Raw genomic sequence first — 17,463 nt, forward strand, 5'->3', positions numbered from 1 at the left:
AATCCAGGCAGAGGCGAGGCAAGGCGAGGCGAGGCGAGGCGAGGCGAGGCGAGGAGGCAAGGCTCCAGGAAGAGGCGAGGCGAGGCAAAGCTCCAGGCAGAGCCGAGGCGAGGCAAGGCAAGTCTCCAGGCAGAGGCGAGGCGAGGCAAGGCAAGTCTCCAGGCAGAGGTGAGGCGAGGCAAGGCAAAGCTCCAGGCAGAGCCGAGGCGAGGCAAGGCAAGTCTCCAGGCAGAGGCGAGGACAGGCGAAGCAAGGATCCAGGCAGAGGCGAGGCATGGCGAGGTCAGGCGAAGCAAAGATCCAGACTGAGGCGAGGCAAGGCAAAGCAGGGTTCCAGGCAGGAAGGTCAGGAGAAGGGACACAGACAAGGGGTTTGGACAGGAGCAATTCAGCAGCCAGAGGCTGAATCCTGAAGCTATTTATGAGGCCAGTCCAAACAGGAATCAGCTGCCTCAATAGAAAATGGGGAAACCCGGGAAACCTGGAATAATAAACTTGGACCGGACCATGAACTGGAAGGCGGTTTTCACGGACTGGACCATGGCAAGATCTGCCGCCGCACGGCACCTAAACGAATGTGTGACATCTTTAGAGAGACCTATTCCCTCGGGAAAGGACGATCATAATCACAGTGTGCACTACAAGGCGGGTAATTAAATATATACTCTACGCAAGAGGGCTGGGATAAACTCAGCAGGTCCACTGAAAACAAAACGAGATCTTCAAGAGTTCCTCTGTATCCATTACATAATTGCACCTTTGGCAGGGAGAAAATATCATTACATGGCGATAAAGTTGACATGCGGAAACCACTAGGTTAAGGGGTTAGGTAAATTTCAGTGGAGACTTGCTGATCAATCGTACAAAACTCACGGACAGATTCTGTAATTAATCTTAGTACAGATGAAGGACTGAGAATGATATGGACCACACATACAGATGCTAACCTGCTATGTTTTTGCTCTTGATTATTATCCAGCAACCATGAGCTCGCACTTATTAGAAGATGGGTACAACACTGGAGAGCCTTTTTGGCTTGCAATGTTGTTCCGGCCTTGATGCCAGTTTATAATATGTATAGATATATTATGTTATGAAATAATATACCCCTCTGTAACTCCTAAACCCAACCAAACAACTGAACCCACTGTTACATCTAACAAGTTATTTCTACAAATCTGCGCAAAAAAATGTCCATCATGTTAACTTTAATCTTTCTCCTTTAAACAGAGAAATAAAGCATGGTCTCTGGCTTTTGAAGAAGATGGATACATTTGAAGCAGTAGGGGGAACATTAATTGTTTTACTCAGGTATTTAACAAGGCCAATACACACAGACACACACACACACACACACACACACACACACACACACACACACACACACACACACACACACACAGACAAACAGACACAGACGCACACACACACACACACACACACACACACACACACACACACACACACACACACACACACAATACAGGTTATAGTGCACAAATTAAATGAGCGCCTTTGTTTAAATTATTTATCTAATATTATGAAAACGAAGGCATGGGAAACTAAGATTTCAAACCGTGAGATAAAAAGTGCCTATGTTTGTGTTAGGAGAAAATTGCTTTACTGTGACTGCATGTATTTTCTTATGTTTTCTGTTTCAGAGATTTTCGTCGAGTAATTGAAACATAGCAACATGCAACAAAGTACCACATATTATGGACATTTGCTAAGATTTTGCTTCGACGAACAAACGTTATTTTCTTCTAATTCACAATTTTAGGCGACAGTTACCTGGCATCTCAAATTTGTTCCTGTTTGTTTGACTCTCTGCTACGTACGGGGCATATGCAGCTTATTTTGCTTATAATGGTTATGTCATAGACACCGTTGAATATAAAATATACTTCTAATTTTCAAATGATGCACTTAAATAAATGTGATATTTACAGGGAATACTTTAAATTATTTTTCCAAGATGAAAATTGCCTCTGCAAAATTAATCTGACCCCAGAAAGCCTGTTCATATTCTATACCTTCACAGCACGGTCCAGGTCAATTTTGACCCAGCCCAAAAATCCCCTCATAACAAGAGTCTATACCAAATTCTGAACGACAGATCTATTTAGAATGTACAAATAGCCTATCTGACATTAATAAATAGGTGATTAATCCTTAATTAATGTTTCAGAAATATAAAATACACTTCAACAGATACGTGTCAAATTGAACACGGAACAGAAATTGGTAGCACCTGTAGAAAAGTACAATATTTAAAAAAAAACATTATTGCGCATTTAGGGTCACTTTAAGAAGTATTCAAATTTCGCCGAAAAATGACATTTAGGGTGTTTTTACTGTTGTCAAATGTCCGAAAATTTCAAATTTGACCCAAACAGTATGTAAGGTTTAATCACCAAATATATCCTATTGAGTTCTCCAGGCCTATGCGAATAATTTTTAAATGCAATTTTGAAGCTGCGGCATCGTGGAAATATCTGTCACTTAACGAATAAAACTTGAGGTTATGCAAATATGTTTTCATTATTCCATTTTCGAATTACATGTTTGTTTAACGGCCCGTGATTAATATCCTCATTATTTGTTTCGCAGCAGCATTCAACATGTATAAGTAAGCATATCTGTTGAATAGTTTTCACGCTACTCATTTCAGAGGACGAGCACAGAGAACAACAATGGAGCAAGCCCCTATTCTGGCGATCGGGAACGTTTTCTACTATGCATTGGCAATATTAGGTATCCCAGGTAATGCATAAATCTTTGTTATGCGAAATTATGTACAATTACTCGTTCTTTCATCAGAGTTCTGAAGTCAGTGATTGGGTCAGAATTCTTTTCCCAGTACTAAGCGCTCCATAAAAGTTGGTTTTGAAATATTTTCGTAAACCAAAGTTATCATTTTGATTACAGTAATGCGCAGAGTTTTCTCACTCCTCCATTCAACAAGAAGTGCTATGCACAAGAAGTGCTCTCAGACTAATGGCAGTGCATTATGTCGATAGCTTTGATGACAGTAGATTGATCAGAATCTGAACCAGAATTAGGTTTCATATCATTGCATTGTGTCGTGAAATTTGGTAAATATGTAATATAAAAAAATACAAGTTACGACATAACGATCATAGATTCAATGTCCGTTCAGAAATATGACAGCAGAGCAGAAGAATCGATACCCGAATTATCAAGAGCCTTCAGGTTCCTGTACCTGCTCCCTGATGGCAGCAATAAGAAGCGGGGATGTCCTGGGTAACAAGGTCCATGCCGTTGGCTGCTGCCTTTTTGAGTCATCGCTCCTTGCAGATGACATGTCTGCTGGGGAGGCTAGTGCCCAAGATGGCCCTGATTGAGATTATAACTTTCTGCAGCTTATTTAGTTCAGATGCATTATCACCCCTTCCCCAGGCCCATAAAAGTTCGTGAGGCAGCTATTTAGAATGCTATAACACCGCCTGTTGCATTGGTAATGCCTTTCTTGGTCGATAGATGGCTTTACAGGACGGTGCCAAACATGCGAACGACTTTGCTGTTTGCTGTTGCACGTGTTTACCTTATTATTTGTTCCAGAATTGTCCGGCATGGAGAGTGCGTTTCGTTATAATCAGGTATTGTTTAGTACAGGTCTGGAAAATAAGTCACTTTCGATAACGAATGTCATTTAGCGCAGATGCACGTTCTGGGCCAAATTAAAATTATTTCTCCGGATTATTGATAGCGAGGGCAACGGACATAGCTGTCGAACAATGTGTAGGTGTCTAAATTCGTTTCAGATTATTTCAAAATTATTGTTTGCCCAACTAAACGTTCGCACAGTCAGTAATATAGTTTTGCTGCTTTGCAAATCATTGACATCTTTTTGCCATCACCTTGCCTCAAGGAACGAGATCAGGTTCAATAGCAACATTACGTTTGCAAAGGTAAATACAATTGTTCGGGGATAACAGTGTGTTGCTGGGGAGGTAGGGAAATTATTGGGAACAAAGAGGCATCATATGTGAAAAGAAGCGTATTCCGACTCTTTGGCTCTGAGTGAATTGTTCAAGTGGATGAACAAGTAATACCGATGAAAAAAGATTGCTCAAATTCGATTTCCTGTAGTAAAACCTGGAAGGAAACATTCGGCGTTAGAAATATCCTGCCAAGTATGTTTTCGTTTTGCCGGACAGCTTTCAATTATTCCGACGGAGTTCGTTATTTTTTTTGCTCTCTGTACATAACATTAATTACCTTCCCCAAGTTATTTGAATGAATTGTTTCGAACAATCATCAGGACTACATCTGGTGAATTGCAGGGTAGGGACATTGCCAAGTTTAGGGGAGCACTATCAGCATGCACGATGATTGACAACATTCCACATGGTTTTGAGGTCTAAAGCTACTCGCTTTTTCATGCCCTCATTACCATTCCCGCTATTCAATGGCGTAGTCCGTCTGCCACTTGTGCTATCCCCAGGGTAATGCAGTTAAACAATCAGTGTCTCCGAGTAGCACATTCCATCCATGAACATTAATGACAGAAAAACAAAAAATCAAGGGCATAACAGCTTCGTCTACAAGTTGCTATCATACTGAATTGGTACTGTGTTACTGCCGATTTAGAGCCCCGGGTTCAAAAACTTGATCTTCGCCTCTCTGATAGTGAGCGAAAACATTCAGTCGGGATGTGGTGATGAAAGGAGTTAAGTAAAACTGGGAGAATGCGCACCATTGTCCGTTATATTGTTTCTAGTTATTATCCGAAGGGTGACGGTAGTTAATACAGTCGTCTAACAACACAAAATATATTTGTCAAAAGAGAGATGATAGTTGCAAACCTGTAGGATTGAGATTTGAGGATGTTTTTCACAGGATACAGAAAATTAAACTGGTAGTACTCGAACGAAAGTATGACCTCTGCCTTTCTGGAAAGTAGATGCTGCGTTGCAGGTCTATATGTATTTTTTGTAATATTTATTTCTCATGTTATTTGCATGTCCTCAGCTAATGTGGTCACACTTCTGACACTCCAGCTCCGGGACTGTGGACTTTCAAACAGCACTAACATCTACCTCGTGTCTATGGCAGCGGCAGACATCATCGTCCTGATCTTCTACGTGGGGATGAACCGCATTCTGGTTCCTCGTTTTTCACAATACTTTCACTTGTTTACTATGGTGTGCCGCTTCGAGTTAATCATGATAGCGGCGGTGGTTGACTGCTCCGTCTGGCTAACCGTGTCGTTCACGTTCGACCGCTTTGTGGCCGTCTGTTGTCAGGGTTTTAAGCGGAGATACTGTACAGCAAAAACGGCAACACTGATGGTCAGTACTGTTTACCTTCTGACATATGCCAGGAACCTCCCGTATTATTTCACTGTTCTTCCTTACATAGTTTACAAAGGCCAGCAGATCGGTTGCAAGACAAATCCTGCTGTCTACTCAGTTCCAGGATGGAGAGCGTTCTACTGGCTTCATACAGTTTTAACTCCCTTCGTCCCGTTTGCGACAATAATTCTTTTCAACCTTTTGACCATCTGGCACATCGTGGTGGCCAGTAGGGTCCGTCAGAGTTTCCATTCAGATGGAGCATCGGGAGACGCGGAGCTGAGGAATCGCCGAAGAGCCATGGTCCTTCTCTTTGCTGCATCAGCTAGTTTCATATCCCTATGGGTGTCAACGGTCGGACTCTTCCTCTTTTCCCGAATCACAAACACGTATTTCTACCGAAATTTCAACGATCCATTCGCTGTCGTCAATGAAATATCTCGTATGCTCCGGGTTCTGAACTGTTGTTCGAGCACTTGCATGTACGCTTTAACTCAATCTAAATTCAGGGAAGAGCTGAAGAGCTTGGGAAAATCCTATAAAAATCTAATATGGAAAGTGTTGCAGTGACTAAACGATTTAAGTGTAGCTTGAGTTAAATGCGCCAACTCTCACCAGTTTCGTTAATGAAAATATAACCTCTTTAATGTTGCATCGTTGTTAGCCTTCAGCCAGATAGACATAATGATAGCGGTGCGAGCTGTTAGCATTTTTACTTACCGTTGTGTTTTCTGAAGATATTGCCACGCAATCTGTTCATGGATTTCGGCCCGCCGTATTGTCTATTGTTTATTGCTAGCAGCTGGCAAGTAGATATCTACTGCAAGCTTCTGCACTCCAGAGATATACCTTATATAAGATATACCGAAACTCACTTCAGGATCTCGCCCATTTATTGAAAGGAAATGCTGAAAATTACAGAGTTGTCGACTTGACTGAGCGCATGACAAAAATTAGCCTCCCCTCCGTAGACTATCTGCGCTTCTTGCCAGTTCGGCAATCTCCTTTTCTGGGTCATTCCCCTTTCTCCCCACTCCTTTCAGTTAGAATTTGACTGAATTTTAAAATAAGTAACAGAAGCTCCATGGAATTTTCTATATCGCATACAAGAGCATTCAAAGAACCTCAGGTATGAGAGGGTAAATGGTTAATACCAAACAATACTGCATCTTGACTTTACGCTCCGTTAACAACATAGCAACACAAGAGGTAGTAGACGTACAAAAAAGTTGGATGAACTCAGCAGGGTCCGGCAGCATCCTTTGAAAGAAGCAGTCAACGTTTAGAGTCGAAACCGTTCGTCAGTAATTTATTTTTGTACACTGCAATAAATTAATTCAGTCGGATAACAACATACACTATCTTTGTCAAAGGAGAGAGGGTAGTTGTAAACCTATAGGATTGAGAGTTGAGGAGGTCCTAACGAAGGGTTTCGACCCGAAACGTTGACTGCTACTTTCAGCAGATGCTGCCCGACCCTGCTGAGTTCTCCCCGCTTTTTTGTAAGTCTTGATTTGACCGCAGCATTTGCAGCGCACCTTGTGTTTACAAGACATAGTTTCATGTCTAGACCATCTGGCTAGTCCCATCTGCTCCATCATAAGGTGATATCATGTCTAATGTGACTGTGGATTCCAATCTACCTCCCTGCCTTTTCCACATAGTTTTCAATTCGTCATGCATTGCACAAACCACTATATCTGGCTATGATTGAAGTATATGTAATGAGGCATCCTCTATTGTTTCCTTGTCCAGAGAAAGTATCAGCTTCACTATGCTCTGTCCAGATCAATTTCTGTTCAACTCGGTCTGAAATCAATTTTCGGAATCTGAAAGCTGTTTTCTCTAGTTCTAGTCTCGCCTAACAGCGTGAATAACTTTCCAGATTCTATACTATCTTTAACTCTCAAAGATTGTTTCTATAAGATCCTTTCCAATTCGCCTGAATTACTGCGAATGTAGTTCCATGTAATACAATCTCTTCTCATAGACTAATCCTTCAACTCTGGGATCGACCGTTTCAAAATGCTGTGCGTCGCCTCTAAATGCAATATGTCTTTCTAAGAAGCGGCTTCAGAATTTCACACGGTAGTCCAGGGCTGGCTGGATCTGCACCCTGCAGCTTAAAATCCCAGCTATTAACATCAATTCCTCAGAAATGATGAATTTGGGCAACATTCAATTTACCCTGTTAATAACTTGTTTAACCTGCAAACTCACCTTTTGCCATTCATGCAGAAGTCCTGTCAAGACCCTTGTCGGAAACGTTGGCTGCAATTCGGGTAGGCTTATTCAGAAAGTAAGAAGGCATAGGATCCAACGTTGTTTGGCCAAGTGGATTTAGAATTGGCTTGCCTGCAGAAAGCAAGGTGGATGGAGTACATTCGGATTGGAGGTTTGTGACTAGTGGTGTCCCACAAGGATCGGTTTTTGGACCTCTGATTTTCGTGAGTTTTATTTACGAACTGGATGTGGGGATAGAAGGGTGGGATGGCAAGCTTACAGACGACAAACAGGTTGGTAGTGACGTGGATAGTGTTGACAATTGTCGAAGATTGCAGAGAGACATGGATAGAGTGGCAGAGAAGGGCCGATGGAGTTCAACCCCGAGAAATGTGAGGTGGGACACTTTGGAAGGCAAAGGCAGAATTCCAAGGCAGAGTACAAAATAAATGGCAGGATACTTGGGAGTGTGGAGGAGCAGAGGGATCTGGGGGTACATGTCCCCATCCCTGAAAGTTGCGTCACGGGTGCATAGGGTAGTTAAGAAAGCTTATGGTGCGTTAGCTTTCATAAGTCGAGGGACAGAGTTTAAGAGACGCGAAGTAATGATGCAGCTCTATAAAACTCTGGTTAGGCCACACTTGGAGTACTGTGTGTCCAGTTCTGTTTGCCTCACTATAGGAAGGATGTGGAAGCATTGGTAAGGTTACAGAGGAGCTTTACCAGGATGTTGCCTGGTTTAGAGAGTATGCATTATGATCGGAAAATAAGGGAGCTAGGATTTACACTCTGGAAAGGAGGATGAGACGAGATATGACAGAGGTAACACGAGGAAATCTGCAGATGCTGGAAATTCAATCAACAACACACACAAAATGCTGGTAGAACACAGCAGCCCAGGCAGCATCTATAGGGAGAAGCGCTGTCTGACAGAGTTATACAAGATATTAAGAGGAATAGATAGCGTGGACAGCCAGCGCCTCTTCTTTAGGACAGCACTGCTCAGTATAAGAGTACATGGCTTGAAGGTAAAGGGTGGAAAATTCAAGGGGGGATATTTGAGGAAGGTTTTTTACTGTGGTTGGTTTCAAAGTGGTTGGTGTGTGGAATGCACTACCTGACTCAGTGGTAGAGGCAAATACACTAGTGAAGTTTAAGAGACTACTGGACAGGTATATGGAGGAATTTAAGATGGAGGGTTATATGGGAGGCAGCGTTTAAGGGTCGGCCCAACATTGTTGGCGGAAGGGACTGTACGATGCTGTCCTGTCCCATGTACAATGTTCTGTAATTCTTCATATTCAAAGTAACAACCAGACCTGTTTACTGTTTTTTTTTCTTTAAATGTGGATGAACTCGTATTTACCAACGTTCTACTCCAATATACAAACAAAACACCTCGTACTGCCTGCCTGCGGGGGAGTGCAATGCTGGCAAACATATAATCCAAATATTTTTCCCTGAAAATCACTGTCTTGGAAAGTTGGTTGTGCAACATCGAAATACTGATGTGATGAAATCATTTGTATGAATGTCATACAAAGGCAGGTGTTTACCCTTGCATCCATAACGGACCAAAATATCTACTTGTTATCAATAATTTACCTTAAAGAATGTTTCCTCAGCTCTTCAACGGTGTATACGTGATACAGTATTGAACTGCAGAATCCGCCAGCTCAGGGATTTCTTACCCTCTCTGGCTCTTTGAAAATGTGCTTCCCCCGACTGGCGATCATATTTCCTTCTTGGAAGATTCTGATAGTCACGTTATCTTTTCAAAGGAACTTCCGTTCACCGTTGATTCGACATAGTCTCTACATTCCTCAAGAATGGGTTGAAGCAATACTCTGTAATAGGGATTGTCATTTTATTTGCTTTTAATAGATGTAAATAAACGTTTTGTTTTATTATTATGTCTGTTATTATTGTTGAAAGAATAAAAATAAATACATGTAAAATATTCGCTAGGACTAACAGGTTTTAAACGAACTATTAATCCCGTACTTGAAACTTTTTGCACATCTTTTTTGAGAATGTTATCATTAACAACGAACGTCCAGTTGCCTAACCTATGTGACACATATAGTATTGATGTGTGACTCCATTCACACTTAGCTCTGTGTCTGCTTCTGGTTATTTATGCCAACCGCATGACATGGTACTTCACTGTATATTCATTTTTTAACTACACATTTATACACACATTTATATGCTGATTGTAAAGAAAATTAAGATGATTCTTCTAAATGTTTAATACTCTGCGCAACAATCAACTGAGAGTTCGCCTTGAAATAACAGTGAGAGTAGCCAAGACTACTGAAAATCAACGGCACTTTCTCGGTGTTTTGCATCACAAAAAGTAAATCCCAAGATGGAGGTCAGTACGGCAGCCGTGTTATGTACTCCGAACTGGCTTTGTGAGTTACCTTGTGATATCTCTCTACGTCCTTCTGCACTTCTCTTGCAAGAAGCTGGAAGACAGAATAGGTATATGCGACTGACTCTTTAGAACATCGGAAAGGCGGCACTCAGTCATAACGCTCCGCATTTCTCGCACGAACCACAGGCAGTTCATTCACTACGCCAGCATAACCGAGAAAGCGTCGCCGAAGGTGAGGAAATAGAGCCGGCGTTTTGGTTCAGTCAAGATGGCGCACAAGTCGGTCGCCACTCCCCAGAATACTCCTGTCCATCGTACAGCCCCTGGACAACAAACTGTGTGGGCTGAAAGACGGAAACTCCTACCAACGAGAAACAGAACACTGTAACATCTTATGCTTCACCAAAACCTGGTTATCGGAGGAGATACCTGACCAAGCTATGGAACCCACTGGATTTTCTGCGATCCGAGCAAACTTTGGGAGAAGTAAAAGTGGGGGAGTATGTTTCACGGCGAACGATGTTTGCTGCGCCCCAGGTAGCGCGCAGACCCTCAAATCCTGTTGTTCCCAAAATCTGGGGTATGTTAGGCTATTCTGTCGACCTTTCTGGCTGACTGAATAAATCACGTCTGTTATTATTACAGCTGTGTTCATATCTCACCACAAGACAATATTAACCCGGCCTCAATGCGAAACTGTGAATATTCATTATAACACACACACACACACACACACACACACACACACACACACACACACACACACACACACACACACACACACATACACACACACACACACACACACACACACACACACACACACACACACACACACACACATACACACACACACACACACACACACACACACACACACACACACACTACTTTCATCTCTGCTAGGCATTTTAACCAAGCGTCGCTATTTGGAGCTTACCCGAAGTTCCGCGAACACGTTGAGGTGTGCACACGGGAGTACCCATACGCGACCATTGCTAGACTCCCTTCCGCAACGCCTAGAAATCCCATCTCATTCTCCGTTTGGAGAATTTAATCATTCCTCCGTCTTGTTGCTGCCACTGCTAGTCCAACCAGTCAGACTTATTCTTAAAGGACTGCGTTGATTGCGTCACCTACGAAGTATTACGAGCTCAGCACGTCACCCAGTACACGGAAGTGGTGAGAAGCTTCATTCAGAATTGCATTGAAGTCATTGTTCCCCAAAATTCGGTCTCGGTTTACCGAAACCAGAAACATTGGATAAATAGTTCAGTGTGTGCGTTGCTCTCAGCTCAACGGATAAAGGCTTAGGCTATGGATATCAACAGGAATTTAAGAGATTCCACTTTGATGTACGTAGAGCCATCAAGGTAGCAAAATGGCACCACAGGAACAAACCCCAGTCACAAGTCTGTGACAATGACAGACGCGGCATGTGTTAAGGGCCGCACACCATCGGGGATTCAAGAGGGAACGCAGAAGTACAGTCAGTATTACCAACTCTCTGACGGACGACATAGTTTTTAACGCTCGATTCGAGGTTAGTAAGACTGAACTCCAGGAGGATAGCCGACGCTGAATCCTGCTTCTTGGTCATATCGGAGGCTGTGGTAGGTAAAGCATTCCAACGTGTTCGTTGGGCCAGGCGGCATCCCAGGGCAGATCCTCAACATGTGGGCTTAACAGCTGGTTCATGTGTTTATGAACAGTTTTTTTTTAATCTTCCCGCCCCCAATGTGCAGTGCCCTCCAGTTTCAAATCGTCCATATTTGTCCCTGTACCTGGAAAAAAACATGGTACCATGCCTTAACTATTTGCGCCCTGTCGCAATCAGTCCAAGTATAAGCAAATGCTTTGAGAGGCTCGTTAAAGAATACATTTGCAGCATGCTACCACCACACTGGACACCCGGTAATTCGACTACAGATGGAACCGTCTACCGATGACACCATAGCAACAATAATACTCACTATACTCATTCATCTGGAGATGAAGAATACATGCGCTAGAAACCCGTTCAAGGACTGCAGTTCAGTATTCAACACCATCATTCCCTGCAGACTTGACAGCCTGCAACCTGTCTTGTGCCACTGGATCGTAGTCTACCTGATGGTCGACAGGTGGAAAAGATGAGATCCCTCATAACCTTCAGTACAGGTGCTCACAAGGGTGGTGCCCTCTACTCCATTTGAACCCACGACTGTACTGCCACACACAGAACTAAAATGCTGATCAAATTCGCGGTGATACGACATTCAACGGCATTAGTTCTAGCGGCGACGAGACAAATTATAGAAATCAGGGAAACCCTCTGATGCGGTTGTGTCAAAATAACAACCTCACCCTAAATGTTACAAAAAACACAAAAAAAATATGGATTACCAGAGGAACGGAGACAGGCTCGTCCGATCAACATCAATGGGACCGCAGTTGAGAGGGTGAGTAGTTTCAAGTTCCTCGTATACATATCACCGATCTCATCACTTGGATTGTACACACGGGTCATATGGCAAAAAAATACACAACAACCTCTCTTCCAAACCTCAGGTGATTGAAGAATTTCGGCAGGAATCCCTAATTCATGAAGACTTTCCATAGAGGAACCACTCAGAGCTTCCTCAATGGCTGTAAAGTGTTGTACGGACAGCCCAATGCATTTGTGTATAAACAAGCTGGATGAACTCAACAGGCCGGGCAGCATCCGTTGAAACGTGCAGTCAACGTTTCGGGCCGAGACCCTTCGTCAGGGCTGACGAAAGAGGGGGCAGGGGCCCTATAAAGAAGGTGAGGGAGTGTGGAAGGTGCCAGGTCAAAAACCAACATTGGAAAGATAAAGGGGTGGGGCAGGGGAAGCAGGGAGTGGATAGGCCGGAAAAGTGAAGAAGGAATGCAAGGAAAAAGCACTATGGGTAGTAGAAGAAGGCAGAATCTTGAGAGAGTTTCTCGACAAAGCGGCCCCCCAATCTGCTTCGGGTCTCGCCGATGTAGAGGAGGCCGCACCGGGAGCACGGGATGCAATAGATTACCCCAAAATATTCACAAGTGAAGTGCTGCCTCACCTGAAAGGACTGTTTGGGGTCCTGAATAGCACACGACCCAAACCAGATTGGCAGACCGCTTCGGGGAGCACCTTCTCTCCATCTACCACAACAGACAGAATCTCCCGGTTGCCACCCACTTTAACTAGGCTTCACATTCCCATTCGGAGATGTCCTCACATCGTCTCCTCTACTGCGATGATGAGGCCATACTCAGGTTCGAGAAGCAACTCCTTACAGATCGTCTGGGTAGTCTCCAGCCCGTTGGTATGAATATCGAATTCTCCAACTTCCGTTAATTCCCTCCCTCTCCCTTCCGCCATCCCACTTTCACTCTGCCTCCTCTTCATGCTGCCTATCACCTCTCTCTTGATTCTGCCTGCTTCTACTACCCATACTGCTTTACCCTTACTTTCCTTCTTCTCCTCTCTGGCCTATCCCCTCTCTGCATCCCCTTCCTTCCCTTACCCTTGATCTTTCCTCTGATTGATGTTTCACCTGGCACCTTCCACCCTCCCCCACCTTTTTTTATAGGGCCCCTGCCCCCTCCTTCTTCAGTCCTGACGAAGTGTCTCGGACCGAAACGTTGACTGCTTCTTTCAACGGATGCTGCCCGACCTGATGAGTTCATCCAGTTTGTTTGTACGTGTTGATTTGACCACAACATCTGCAGGGTACTTTATGTTTACTAATGCATCTGTGGACGTGAACCTTCCTTAACTGAGATTTACAGCAGCAGGTGCATAGAAAAAAGTAATATAAGATCGTCGGTTACACCAGTCACCCTAAACATGAACTGTTTTAGCTGCTTCCGCCTGGTAAACGGTACCGCAGAGTAAAAGCCAGGAGCAACAGGCTATGGGACAGCTCCCTTCTACAAGCTATTAAGTTATAAATTTACCTGCCTGTACATTGCGGCGGAGTCATAACGAAAATAATTTTACTCTCTCATGTTGTAGAATGGATATAGGATTTAAATAAAACTCAGATTCCAAGTTCATGGCTGAGGCGCCACTAGTGTTACCAGCACCGATAACACCTGTGCAATTGACTATTATTTATTTGTGTGTTTGCTTTATTGTTTATTTATTTACTTCCTTTCTTATTTATTTACAGACGCAGTGTGGAATAACAACTTTGACCCACGTCGCCCAGCAATACACCGATGTCTCCCGGCCTAATTACCGGACAAATTATAATGGCCAATTAACTTACCAACCAGTTGATCTTTGAACTGTGGGAGGAAACCACAACACGAGAAGCAAACCTACGCGGTCATGGTCAGATCAGAATAGGCTCCTTACAGGCAACGGCGGGAACCGAACCTTGGTTGCTTGTACTTTAAACCACTGTCCTATGCATTACATTACATTCACGTTTGTGTTTTCTTTTACTGTAAATTAATTTAAATGATTAATATAGGTGGCGATGATAGGGTTCTCGACAGATGCTACCACTTCCCGTAATTGCACCATCAGTGTACTCCCGTTACAAATCTCTGCCAGCGCAGGTCATTGACCTTCCCTGTATAGTAAACACGTATCTGTTTCCACACTGTTCTCACTGTAAGTACTTCTCAGAGCAGAAAAGTAGCTCACACCCTCAACTGGATTCACATTGCACTTGCTCGGGCATAAGCCTGGAAATCCTACACCGCATACTGTACTTCCACAACATGCTACATCATCGAGTATAAAATGTAAGCAAAAAGGGTACACACGTTGGAAATCTGAAGTTTAACAGAACAAAAACGCTTGTGCTGGGACACTCAGTTAACCAGCCAACATCTTTGGGAAGAGAAATATGTAGGGCTACAAGTGAAATTTCTGCTTGTATACACAGAAAATAAGTAAGGTTTCAGGAGCAGAGAACGTTGGGTAGGGCAAGAATTGTGCTTGTGACCAAGTACCTGTAGATAACAGTTAAGTGACATATAAAGCAGGAGCCGTTTGTATTTCGGCTTCATCGTCAATGAACATGTTGTCTTTAATGGGTCTATGAATATAGCCCTCTTATGTTTATTTGTTCATTTGAATGCTCTCCTATTTCAATGTATAAATAAGCAAATCAGTCATTTTCCAAAGTTAACCATTGCAAGCTGAGAACTGAGACAAAAAAAATCGACTCCCAGAACTAGAAATTGAAAGGAATAAAGACCCTAGGACGTCTAAAAAATTCTAAATTTATCTCTGTAAATCAGTCACACAGGAGATTCGTTATTCGTGAATTTTCTTTAAAGCACTCTTTGTTCTAATTCAGAGATGCACTAAATCGCACACACATTTCGGCTACTTCGATAATTATGACATGTATTTTGGTGTGTTCCCTTCTGCAAACGATAAACAGATAAGTTCAGGCTCTTTAAACGCTCTGGGCAACACGCTCAGGATTCATCTCAATGCCGGGGAAACTCCAGTGGCCATTTCAATCTCCAGCAGTTTCATTTATACTGTCCGTAACACCAAGTACTCTCACGTACGTATCGATGTGTTCATCTTAATCTTTGAAATCCGACGTGACTTTATCAGTATTACCCGATGCAGCCATACACTCTACAAATAAGTTTCTCCACTACTACGTCTGATATCAGACGCTCAATTATCTGTCTTTTTCAGCATAGACCAAAACGTACACAGATACAGGCTCCCCTTAAATTGGCAGCTAAATATGATCAACAGCAAACTCAGTTTTACAAGTACAGAGTCCCTTTAACGCACAGAACTTATAAGTGGCACAGTGAAATACATGACAGGGCAATTTTACGTGGATTCCTGTCTGCCAACACATTAAATATAAGAAATATCCCTCACTCGAAATATTGTGGAGGATCTGCTAACCGCTCTGAACCTGGGAAACAAAATCCAAAGTGAAAAGAATGACTGAAATGTTTAGCTATATAATGTACAGCCTTTATTATCAATATCTGCTATGTAAAGATGTCAGAAAACTATAAATCGTCACGCGCACACACACACTCCAAAATAAATCCGATATGATAGGTTTTCTCCTCATTCAGCATTTTCAAATGTATTTTCTTTTGCAAATAACTTAATAATCATGGATTGGGCTTTCAGGAGTGGATAACTAATCAATTGCTGGAGAATTTCAGCGGGTCCAACAGTTTTATAGAAATATGCGTCTCCCCACGAATGCTGACTGAATATTGTTCCAGAAATGTGTTGATTGCTCTAGATTCCAGTCTCTGTAATTATTTATCCCAGTTGAAATTGTTTTAAACTGGAACTGGGCAGGAATTTTATAGCTATCGCTTTAGTTTACCTGGTCCTTTACTCTGTGTGGACTCGATTTAACTAATGTCAATCGGAGCAAATTCATCATCAAACCACCGAGTACAATGTTGGAAGATACGATTCATAAAGAAGTGGTCCTACAATTAGCGTTGTGCTGTGTGGCATGTTTCTACTTCGTATAAAACTATGGATGATTACTAAATGACAAAAGTGAACCCTGTTTCTGTGAAATATAGCCAGTAATTTCAAAATTGTAACAAAGGGAATTAAGAGGAGGGCAACTAGGAAAGATATCGAAACGGATCATTCAGAATGGCAGCTCGTGTCCATTTGTAAATCAATGAGTGGATAATATTTTAGGTTAACTAATAATCTGAAGGGGAATTGGATGTCGAACTGGCATACTGCAGGGAAGTAAGTGAAAGAGATATGGAGATAGAGAGAACAGTTGTAGGCACCTGGAAGCTGTGATATGGATGGCCGAAGACTCCGTTTCGTTACTGTTCTATCATTCTGCGAAAATCTATAACATTTAGAGCCTTATAAATAATTTAATATATCCTTGCAATTACTTTACATCTTCTTTTGTATGAATCAATACATTTGATAAAATAATATGCTTATTTGTATAGTACTTCTGAAGCACTATTGTTTTTGTTTTTAAATACACATTTACACAGGAAGTATTGATTGCTTCTCCCAAGTACGTAGCTTGATTTTTTATAGCAAACACGGGGAGTTAAATGTGTGAAATAGCTTGCATTGACGAAAAAGCTCACTTGACAGAACACCTTGCCACGATCAGCCAACTGACTACCCCGTTGGCCCTACTCTGCTTTCTATTAAACTGATGAACATCCTTTGGATATAAAACACCTTTGAGGAAAAATTCGTTTATCCAGAGGATAGTGGATCTTTGAAATTCATTATCAAAGATAGCATGGAAACCGAGTCATCGGGTATATTTAAAGTGAAAGGTTATAAGTTCTTGACGAATAAGGCTGTCAAAGGTTACAGAGAGAATGGGGTTCAGAAAAACTTAAAAAAAAATCAGTCATGATGGAATGGTGGAGCAGGTTCAATGGGTCTAATGGCCTATTTCTGCTCGAATGCCTTATCGTCTTATGGGCTTAAGAAGTGGTTAGATGTACATAATGTATCAGCGAGTGTAAACGCCCAGTGTTCATAGAGTCTCCTCGTGTTGCCGGAGATTTCTTCTCCCATCAATAAGAATTATTTGCAGAGGGCTA

At 42.5% G+C, this 17,463-nt stretch overlaps 1 protein-coding gene across 1 annotated transcript; it reads left to right on the top strand.

The window, feature by feature from the left end:
- Positions 1-274: 274 nt before the first annotated feature.
- On the top strand, positions 275-5,888 carry LOC132397656 (probable G-protein coupled receptor 139). The gene is made up of 3 exons (XM_059976424.1): positions 275-345; positions 2,672-2,763; positions 4,996-5,888. Exons 1-3 carry the CDS (start codon positions 275-277, stop codon positions 5,886-5,888), a joined length of 1,056 nt encoding a protein of 351 aa, XP_059832407.1.
- Positions 5,889-17,463: the final 11,575 nt, after the last annotated feature.

The sequence above is a fragment of the Hypanus sabinus genome, chromosome 8, assembly GCF_030144855.1.
Source record: "Hypanus sabinus isolate sHypSab1 chromosome 8, sHypSab1.hap1, whole genome shotgun sequence".
NCBI classification, from domain to species: Eukaryota; Metazoa; Chordata; class Chondrichthyes; order Myliobatiformes; family Dasyatidae; genus Hypanus; species Hypanus sabinus.